Genomic DNA, 11,112 nt, shown 5'->3' on the forward strand with positions numbered 1-11,112 from the left:
TATAGGCCTAAAGGAGGGAACATTTAAGTTAAACAAATCTGCAGCTTTATTCAGTGCATAATGTGGCAAGCCATTAGTTCTTCTGAACTTCTCATAACTTCAAAAAGGTTTATGGACTAATGAAATAAAGCCTGTAGGATATGTTATTCCACTATGATGAATCTGAACTTTCAGTTGTCAGTCATTAAACAGTCTACAGCTCCTGGGTTTCAAGTAGCCTACATCAAACACAACCTTAGACTGAAAATAACATTGCAGTGTAGCCTACTTACTTCGTCAGTATGACCTTGAACTGCTTCTATTGGCAACGAAGACCGCTTATGTGAGTGTAAAAGATGTTAGGGTAAAGAAGAATAACCCTTCTTTCGACAGGAATTTACAAAGATTCTATTTGCCTTGTGACATTGTCATGACGTAAACTCTTTTGAGGCGTCATTATCAAAGTAGGGTTAACGTGAATTCCAAACAACACGGGAAACAACGCATTTCGCAAAATGAATGAAACATAAAAAGTAAAAGAAGATAAAACAAATAATCAGAAGTTACAAATGCATTGCCAGTGCACTACTAATATATGTATATATATTTTTTTTTCAAGTAGAAAAACAGTGGAAACTGGATACGTCTACTTTTCGGACAATGCCGTGGATATTGCTGCGATGTCGAATGTGAATATCATGTCGAATATTAATAGTCTATGGGCAACGGTAGATTATGTTGGGCAACTTTATGAAACCAGCAATAACAACCTATTTGATCACATTTTCATACAGATAACAGGCAATGTTAATGCACAGTAGGTTATTCATAAGAACATGGTTGTAATATGATAGGATAATATGACTGAATCATTCAACACATCTTGTTGGGCAATCCGAATTGACAGCATTTCACAATTCGGTTTTTAATATCAATACATAATTAGTGGAGGCTCATTCATGCATGAATTACATATATTTGTCAAGTCACATTAAAGGTCGAAGATGGTGAGGATCTCCATTTTTACTCCACAAGGCAGTAGGCTACGATAGCATCCACGGCAGCATATATATGTGCATAATACGAGTTCTGTAGCCTCATCTCTGATGTCCATCTCTGAAGCTGTCCACTGTCCTGCAGTCAGCCACATCTCACAAGAGAAATATTTCTGTGCATGTGACAACAACAAGCTTCTTTCTCAGTTAGTCCAGTCACAAATATTAGTCTATAGAGCTGTGTGAATGGATACTGAAGGTATTGGTCAGAAGAATCCAGAAACACGTAAAGTTGCGGCCAAGGCACCAATGAGGGAGAGAGGACACTTATTTTTGAATGTCCAGCATGGGTAACGGGCTGATGTCTTAGCAGAATACATACAATGCTTCAGTTAAGCACACTTGGGTGTGGGCAAGCAAAATGGCATGCTTGGAGCTGGGACCAGAATATCAGAAAACATTGGCCGATATCCTGAAGGCAGTTTTGGGGCAGTCCTTTCCATTAAATCCAATACTGTCCCTCGAATGTCCCTGGAGACATCACCCCTCACTTCCAGTAACACCAACACATGTTCCTCACTGCAGGCAAGGGAGAGAAAACAACAAGGAAAAAGTCAATTAAGCGTCATGTCTAAAATCTAAATATGTTTTATAGATGTAAACCTTCGCGGTTATGCCATGCCAAAAGTGTGCTTCCTTCCTTGTCAACTCCACCTCAATCCCTGAAAACATTTGTATGTTATTCATTATGTTTTTAGAATCCTACCTGATATCCGGGTACTTTGCAACCAGACCAGAGACTTCTAGAGTTAACATGCTGGGGTCCCTCAGCTGGATCAGATCAGCCAGGACACTCAGCAGAGCAATGTGATTAACCTCACTCTCCGGACCCTCTGCCTCCTGGAGAGAAAGCCCAGAGTCACAGTATTAAACCTATGCTTTTCCAACACTGTCTGAATAGCCAGATTTGCGTTAGGTACATGTACGCATGTGGTTCTTTCTAAGCAAATAAAACTAGCTTGTCATGTCTATTCGATGTGATAACAGTGGGTAGAGAATAATCTGATAAACTACTTGATGGTAGCTATAGCATTTGTCTTGGCAACCTTGTAATGACGGATGGCTTTTTGTTGTCACAGATGGTGGTGATCAATCAGACAGGTGTGATCAATACATTCTACTCACTGTGCTTTGAAACACATCCCTTAGTTGTTGAGCATCCTGTGACATCCGCTCGGCAAGTTGTAATCGCTCCTCTATGTTCCGACAAACTATTCTCTTCTGCATTAATGCGCGCACGTACTCCACCACAGCCAGCCACTGGCTCTCCTCCTGCAAGCGCTGCAGAAAAGGAGCGGGGTGAGAGGTTGGACTGACTGAGGATCAGTGGTTAAAAGCTTCTTCTGTTCTCACAGATGAATCATAACAAGAACAATCAGTGAATGGGCAACAAACGATAAAGGGAGGGACGTGTTTTTCTGTTCCCCGTGAGGGAGGGAGGCCTACCTCTCGACAGGGTGGTCTGACTCGGAAGTAGAGCTCCCAGTGGTGCTCCAGAACGGTGCACAGTTTTGGGGTGATGTTCCCCTGTGTCAGCCAGGAGCGGGTCAGGAGCCCCTGGAGGTATGGCTGAAGATCCAGGAGCAGCTGGTCCATGACCAGGCGACAGGCCTTCTTCACGGCCCGCTCCAGAGCAGCCAGAGGCCCCGGGGGAGCCCGGGAGAAACGACCCATGGACGGACACCTCAGCTGCCTCTGAAGGCTCTCTGTGGAGTGTCTGGAGACACATGGTGTTGGAGAAAGACAAATTCAGATACGAATGCATACATGCAGAAATGTAAGAGCATGCCGAGGCATGAGCATAGACTCACATACACACACAGTACGTGTAAGAGCTAGGGGTATACTGGGACATGGGGGGGGTGGTGTAATGTAATAATGTAATAATGAGATTCCATCTCATGTCTTTTCTCCTCATCTGGCTCGTGTCCTCCACTCAGGTCTCTCAACTGCCCTTTCATGTCTGCGGTTTTCTCCTCTCTTCACTTCTCTGTCTTTTCCTCTCTCGTGTCTCCTATAGTCTCCTCCCTCCCATTCTCTGTCCTCATGTCTGACGTGTCTATCTCTCTTCCCCCTGCTCTCCTCCACAGTGGACACAATGGGCCCAGCCTGAGCAAGAACATATAAAGTAAAACATTTTTGGGGAAGGTATAACAGATGTCCTAAATAATAATAACAACCATGACATGGGCAGACTACAGGGGCACTTAATATACAAGATTTAAATGTAGAACCACATAGCCTAGGGGGGCCTTCTTGGGATCATCTTGTCCCCGGGCACGAGCAAGACACACGGTGGGTCTGCTCAGAGTCATCGGAGGGAGAGGACACTTGTGGATACTGATGCCCAAACACCATGTCTATATTTTACATTAGGAAGCATCTGGCTCCAAACCGACCCAAACAAAGCCGCACCTTCATTTTTTATTTTTTTTTACACTTTCTGCTCGTCCATAGCTTTCGTTGGACATCACACTGCTGCACACTACTTTTGCAGTAGTCCAAAATGTGAACATGCAATATTTATTTATTTTTGGCCAGTGAGCCTGATGCAGGTATACGCATGCAGCTCACTCTGGTGGCCACCCTAAATGACAGCAGACAGACAAGGCTGGTAACTGATGGTCAACCGGCCCACCGGATTTGTCCCAGTATGCCCGATGGGCACCAGTACACCACACAAACAAGCATACACAAACAAACACACACTGTAAAAAGAGACTTGGACACCATCTCACTTGAGGATGATGCAGTTGCTGATAGATGCCAGTAAGTAATGGAGGTAGAACTTGTTACTATTGGGTTCCTTGCGATGCTCCTTTCCAAATTCAATAAGAGCTTCTCTGAACCTGGGGACAAGGAAAGGGAGAAATCTGAAAGTCGGTGGAGAAGAGGATGATGACTTTATATATGCTACACACATCTCACACACACACCAAGGCCTGTGGGTGACATTCTCTAACCCCCCCCCCCCCCCCACACACACACACACACAGACCTGCTGAAGAGATGCTCTTCCCACACACATGCACATAAACACACTTAACCACACACATATGCACACAGACCTGTTGAGGAGATTCTCCATTTCGTAGAGTCCCATCTGAATGGTCTGATCACGGAGACTGTCACTGATCATAAAGGCCACTCTGGCATTCTCCTCTAGCATCTAACAGATGTTGGAACAACATAAAGGCACATAATAATAATAATTAAACAATGCAAAGGGAAATTAACAAGCAATTGCTACATTCCCATATCCCATACTAGCAGGCACATTGACTATGGTGTGGGATGAGGGAGTACCTGAGTGATTATAGTAGGCAAGCTTGTATGGTAGTAGCCCTCATGGTCAGTGTCTGGTTCCTGGTCTCTTTTCCAGTCTGTTAGCTCCACCTCCAGGGCCTTATGCATCCACTCAGATACACTTCTCTACAAAAGAGCAACCCAAGAGCAAAACACAGCCACTTAGGGCAAAAGACAGTTCGAAATACCTGTTGAGATAAGAATATTCAGGCTCTGTTTTAGAAGCAGGCTACACTGAAATACAAATGATGTAGTCCCAACTGCAAGAGGTGAATAAGGTATGTTTGAGACAAAGTTCTGAATAATCACATGACATCTAGCAAGTGAGTGAGGCTAGGGTCACGCGGTCAACCACCGCTTAACATCATTCTTTTCACATTAGATCACTTAAGACTTGACATATTTATAACATGCTGTCATTCTGTCAGTCGAGCACAGAGAGGAACTTGTGCAGAGGCCAAACAGCCAACGGGCGGAAAAGGTAAGAATGAAACATTGTCTATTGTGTCACAGGACAAATGAAAGGTCCCTTTCAACACTTTGCAACAGCTGATGTGGCTCGAGGTCTGGGGTTGATATTATTACAGCCTCTTCTGACAGGAAACCACTCTGTGATATAGACAAGCCAGACAGCAACTGGATCTAGTGCCAGACCAGAGCCAGACCAGGGCCAGACCAGGGCCAGACCAGGGCCAGACCAGGGCCAGATCTGCTTCAGAGACAAGTTGCCTGGAGGACACTGAGTTAAGGGGCCTCACCCGTACACTCTGCACATATTTATTCTGTAGCTGCTCCAGCCCTTCCTGTGTGATGAGAGGCCCCAGCTCCCCCTGCTTCAGCTCGGGAACCAGGTCTGGTTGACCCATCATCTCTGCACTGAAAGGAACACACAGAAATGACAGGGCAGGATCAGAGTGGTGTGCTTGGGCGGGGAGCGGCGTGTCCTCTGGATGGGCTTTTCTAGAGGAACTCTAGCTACAGTGCCTCTGAGTCAGGAAGACAGGGATGAAGTTTTTCTTTGTCCCCCTCTTTGTTCTTTGCCTCTGCACTGAAGACATATGGAACGTGTTACACATCTGTTCCTCTGAGGCTCAGCTGAATGATAAGTATCCATTCGTTCCCATCTCTGCCCTCCATCACATGCATGCCTTGCATTTCCTTGGAAATATTCACAGCTGGACTTCTTTCATCTTCATGCATTAATGTAGAAGGTCCTTGAACACAAGACACCCACATATCTACATACATAGACATACTTGGATAACATCTCTCTCTCTCTCTTTCTCTCTCTCTCTCTCTCTCTCTCTATTTATATATATATATATCTCACACACACCTGTTGTAGATGTGCAGCACCCAGTTGAGCACAGCGAATATCTCTCCGCTCTCCAGGTCCCAGCTGCTGACCTGGCCCAGGTGGCTCTGTAGGCAGTGGTGGCACGCTCTCAGGTAGGCCTGCGTCAGCCGGTAGTGCGGTGGCACACACTGCTCCAGCAGGTGGCGCACCGTGGCCAGGTCCCCCATGACGGTGTGCTGCAGGGCGGAGAGGTGGCCCACCAGTCCCGGCCCCCGCGTATGGAGGTAGGAAACGCTACGTAAACGCGCTGATACGGCCTCCTCCATCACCTGCAGGCACAGGACGTTGTGCTTTTGTTTCAGAACCTAAAGAAGCCTTTACACCTGAGGCTATCATAAACTCAGTTCTTTATTTCGAAAAAATGAACTATGACTTCTGCACAAAACAATAACATATTATAAAAAAGTGGAGGACCATTACAAAATTCACTTATGATGCATAGACAATGCAATTCCACTCAATTCACCAAATGCAGTATCAGCCAATAAGATTCTTGCCTCAGGACAGAAAAAGGCCTAGAACCTATAAATGCAATAGTATTAGGACCCGGCACTGCGATTGCCCATGAAGGCCCTTCTGACCTTGAAGAAGCGTTCCCTCCAGTAGCGTGGTCTACCAGGCGGTAGCGGTTTGGTAGTTCCCGCCGCGGCCCACACTCCTGGGCCCCTCTCTTCCAGCAGGGCCTGGTCCAGCGCCTCCTCCCTCTCGATGATCCTCACCGCCGACACGAACAGCGTGGGGTTCTGGCGTGCCAGCGCCAGGCTGCTCCCCACCACCGTCCACAGCTCTTTCCCCAGGGCCTCCACCAGCCGGCCCACGCCTGAGAAGTAGTCCCGCACCATCTGCTCGTCCTGGGGGGCCAGGCTCTGCCCGCTGCCCCCGTCTGGAGCACACACCTGGAGGAGAACCTCGTCCTGCCAGCGCTCCAGCTCCATCAGCCGCGCGTGAGCCTCCAGCAGCCGGCGAGACTCCACCAGCCTCTCGGTCTCTGACACCTTACTCTTCACTGAAGAGAGAGAGAGATCAAGTAGATGGATGGATGGGGGGAGTAAGTAAGTGAGAGAGAGAGAGAGAGAGAGAGGTAAAGTTAAGAAATTTACGAGAAGTGAAAAAGGTATGCTAGTGCTACTAATAACCACCTATATTAGCCATTAGCTATTAATGAATACAATCCCACAACAGTTATTGATAAATCACTTCTGTAGTGTAAAGTACACCAGTCACCTAAGTAGAGGCGGGGGAGGTTGCTAACGGCAGCCAGCAGCTGACAGTGATCGTCCGTGACCTCCTGCAGATTCTCCAGGGCGGAGGCTCCCTTGACGCTCTTCTTGGCCTCAGCGCTGACCTTCTGTAGCGTGTGGGACACCTCCCTCAGCTCCGCCCGAGCCTCCCTCAGCTGCTCCAGCCCCCAGCCCACACCCTCCAGGTAGGACTGCACCACCGACTGAAGCAGAGCACAGAGTCAAGGGCATGAGTGAGCCAGTCTCACCCTTCATCAGTCTAAGGGCAATTATAGTGATTTTTTTCCTCCATGACACACCATTATCAGTGGCAAATGAGCCTGGCTTCATTGGAAAAGTTCTGGAGGACAGTCATGACTGATCTTATTGCTTATTGCTGGCAGAGGCAGCATCCTCGAGTTCAGCAGAGAGAGAGAGAGTTAATGGGTGAACAATGAATGTCTGTAGCCTTAAGTGCTTGGGTTGAGATAAGGCAGTGAGTGGTAACATGTGTGGGAAACAGATGGGCATAACTGCATTGATTGTCTATCGGTTATTGATTGTACGGTACCTTCAGTCTTGAGTGGATTGAAGATGTCCTTTGGCTCTCTCTCCTCCTGTATTGCCCCAGTCTCTCCAGTTGCTCGGGGCGACAGAACACACCTGACGCCCATTTCAAGGCCGCACCCCTGGCAAGACTCTCTGCCCTCTCGAGCTCTGGCCAGACCTCCACTGGAAGCAGGGCACCTGCCAATCACAGAGAGGGCTGTGGCTCGGTGCTGACAGAAACATGCCTGTCAATGATCTAGCCTGTCTTCAGAAACATGCCTGCCAATGATCTAGCCTGTCTTCAGAAACATGCCTGTCAATGATCTAGCCTGTCTTCAGAAACATGCCTGTCAATGATCTAGCCTGTCTTCAGAAACATGCCTGCCAAGGATCTAGCCTGTCTTCAGAAACATGCCTGTCAATGATCTAGCCTGTCTTCAGAAACATGCCTGTCAATGATCTAGCCTGTCTTCAGAAACATGCCTGTCAATGATCTAGCCTGTCTTCAGAAACATGCCTGTCAATGATCTAGCCTGTCTTCAGAAACATGCCTGTCAATGATCTAGCCTGTCTTCAGAAACATGCCTGCCAAGGATCTAGCCTGTCTTCAGAAACATGCCTGTCAATGATCTAGCCTGTCTTCAGAAACATGCCTGTCAATGATCTAGCCTGTCTCCAGAAATGCTGTCTCCAGTGTTTGCCATCTAGTCAAATGTTTGAGCCAAGGTTTCTGGGAGACAAACAACCTGAGCATTGTCTCCTCTCTGTGGTCATAAGATACAGATTTCTGCCAGAATTACTTGTGACATGTGAGTGGCTCTGCCGAAAATGAAAAATCCCACAGGACGACAAACACACACACACACACACACACAATGGCTGATTGTGAAAGTGGCTCAGCTGTGCACACTTAAGCGGCAGTGAAAAGTTCACCAACCCTCCGGCCTTTTAACAGTGTGAGCGTGACACACACACATAAACACATAAACACATAAACACACACACACACACACACACAAACTTACTCTCTCTCTGTCACTTTTCTCTAACTCTGTCACACACACACAACCACCCACAAATATTCCCAATCTGTCTCTCCCTCTTCCATCGGTCACACAACAGAACAGATGTCAAGCACGGATCAGCTGTTAGCTCACTCAGTCAGGCCTGTCACAAGCTTGCCGTGCTGCCCCTTCATTAGAGCCCCATACCTTTATGACTGTCGCTGCCATTCTTCGCTCCGTCGGACATTTACGCTTGAGTTTCAGCCGTCCGTCCGTCCAGCCGCTGCCGAGCCTCTGCCCTGCCCCAGGGGCCGTGCACACATCCAAAGAGGAGCGGGAGAGGCCAACACAGACCCAGAAGAAAGAAAGAAAGAAAGAGGGAAAGAGAGAAAGAGAGCGCACACATTCGCCTGATGGCCCTTCCTCTCCCACACTTCCAGACAACATCCTCTCCTCACAGGCCAGCAGGAAGGGAGGGAGGAAGGGAGGGGGGTAGAAAATGGGAGAGAGCGAGAGCAAGAGTGAGAGAGAGAGCGAGAGAGAGAGAGAGAGAGAGAGAGGGGAGGGCACAGGGGAGGGGAAACAATGAAGATGGATGAAAGGGTGGAGACAGGGGACAGAGGGGAGGACACCACATCACACCACGTCACAAGGCGCCTTCATGGCGTCATTTCAACCGTTCCACCAAGACACTTTCTGCACCACACCTACTGTACATCCAGTATTTTAGAAAATATCAAGATATCAATTTTATGCTGGTCATAGTATTTTGTACACGCCCCCCTAAAAGGCTGCTTAAGGCAGCGAGATTTTTTTTGTCTCTGTGAACACGACAGCCATGTGGTGGTTTAGGTTCTGAAGCCATCGCTGTTGTGTTTGGATGGCTAGGAGCTCTCACTTGGGGAGCCGGGGGCAGGCGGGCCAGGCAGCCTGGGGTCTGTGGCTGGAGCTCCTGTGATCCTGAGCAGGTGCTGCCTGTGGGACAAACACCGGGAATGTTTCTGCCGCACAGACTCCGGCTCTGTTTATTTGTGTGGCGGTCAGCAGGGTTTGACCTCCCTCCATAGCGATGTTTACATCTTCCCCACTTCCCCAGGGGAGCTCACACAGACACACACACACACACACACACACACACACACACGCACATAACCCAACACAGGGCCTAACACACACACACAACACACACTCACCTTGGAACGTCACCGCTGTCAAATGAAATGGTGTATTTTTTCCTGCTCCAAACTAAAACAATTGTTAGATATGAGTTATCTATCAGCGCCTAGCAGGATGCGATGCAGTCAACATTACTCATGTTTTCAGCAGTAACCTGCCCTTCACGGCGGATGTTCACGTGGCCCAAGCAGGGTGGACGCATCACTGCTCTCTCAGACTAATGGACCCCCATGGTGCCCAGAGAGAACACTGACACATTACCAGTCATTTCAAGAGGGCCGCAGACAGAAAGCAATTATGAGGTGCAAGTTGAGGAGGGCAGGCTGGGGCTTTTAGTGTGGAAGAGAATGTCCTAATGGGTGCTCTCAGGCTGGAGGGAGTCCCCCCCTTCCCTCCTCTCCAAGGCTGCTGACCTATTGTTCTCCCCGTGCTCCAGAGGGACTGCTGAAGAGTGGGCCTTGAGTATTGATTGCTTCATCATCGGTCTCATCCTGCTTAGCATGTGTTTCACAATCAGCGGCGGTGCCAGCAGAGGATAAATGGGAGCACACACACACACACACACACACACACACAGACATGCACACACAGACAGGGCATTTTAAAGGGACCCGTGGCGCCTTTGGGCAGGGAAGTGTGCGAGTGCAGCGGAGCCGTTGTAACGTCACGCCCCGGCACCCACTGTCATCACCCGCTTCGCCCGAGAGCGGCCCCACCACCACCCAGAGGGGCAGCGAGGAAATAGGAAGAGCTATTTCTGAAGCAGCCCACCAAAACCAGGGAGGACTTCCTGTCTGACATTCCTGACCTGGGCTGGGATCCTGCCGTGCTCAGACAGACATGTGCGCGCCACACACACACACACACACGTGTGCATTGTTATTTCTCTCTTGCACACATACACACACCATGGACCTGTACTGCTAAACAATATTGGAAATGACCACTCAAATGCAAAGGAAGAGGGAAGGAAATGAATTGTCAGTTGGAGACATTTAAATGTCCAAGAGGAAACACGAAACACCCACTACATAGAGTGGGCGATTAAGAGATCCTTCATCAAAGCCCAAACACATTCATACTCTTATCTAAGAGATGTTTCATCGAAGCCCAAACACATTCATACTCTTATCTAAGAGATGTTTCATCAAAGCCCAAACACATTCATACTCTTATCTAAGAGATGTTTCATCAAAGCCCAAACACATTCATACTCTTATCTAAGAGATGTTTCATCAAAGCCCAAATACATTCATGCTCTTATTTTAGAGATTTCATCAAAGCCCAAACACATTCATATTTTAGAGATCTTTCATCAAAGCCCAAACACATTCATACTCTTATTTTTTTTCTAATTCTAATTTCCGTCCGGTGAGGCAGGGGACCCATACACATGCACACACCATCACTAATTCACAGCATTTTTAAAAAGTGTCAAGGACAATGTCCTAGACAATGCTTCACTC

The 11,112-nt window shown here is 47.9% G+C and overlaps 1 protein-coding gene across 1 annotated transcript; it reads right to left on the reverse strand.

Moving 5' to 3' along the window:
* Window positions 1-862: 862 nt before the first annotated feature.
* exoc3l1 (exocyst complex component 3-like 1) lies at window positions 863-8,957 on the reverse strand. The gene is made up of 13 exons (XM_012822302.3): window positions 8,678-8,957; window positions 7,489-7,664; window positions 6,922-7,141; window positions 6,279-6,703; window positions 5,677-5,966; window positions 5,099-5,216; window positions 4,341-4,466; window positions 4,103-4,203; window positions 3,773-3,883; window positions 2,481-2,751; window positions 2,160-2,315; window positions 1,741-1,874; window positions 863-1,553 (listed from the first exon to the last, which is right to left on the reverse strand). Exons 1-13 carry the CDS (start codon window positions 8,715-8,717, stop codon window positions 1,367-1,369), a joined length of 2,355 nt encoding a protein of 784 aa, XP_012677756.2. The 5' UTR covers window positions 8,718-8,957; the 3' UTR covers window positions 863-1,366.
* Between the last annotated feature and the right edge of the window lie 2,155 nt (window positions 8,958-11,112).

The sequence above is a fragment of the Clupea harengus genome, chromosome 3, assembly GCF_900700415.2.
Source record: "Clupea harengus chromosome 3, Ch_v2.0.2, whole genome shotgun sequence".
NCBI lineage: Eukaryota > Metazoa > Chordata > Actinopteri > Clupeiformes > Clupeidae > Clupea > Clupea harengus.

Coding starts and splice junctions, on each gene's coding strand:
- exoc3l1 (XM_012822302.3), bottom strand. CDS start 8,717: ATGTCCGACGGAGCGAAGAATGGCAGCGACAGTCATAAAG. Junction 7,665..8,677: donor TGGCAGCGACAGTCATAAAG/GTATGGGGCTCT, acceptor TGTGATTGGCAG/GTGCCCTGCTTCCAGTGGAG. Junction 2,752..3,772: donor AGCAACTGCATCATCCTCAA/GTGAGATGGTGT, acceptor ATGTGTCTCCAG/ACACTCCACAGAGAGCCTTC.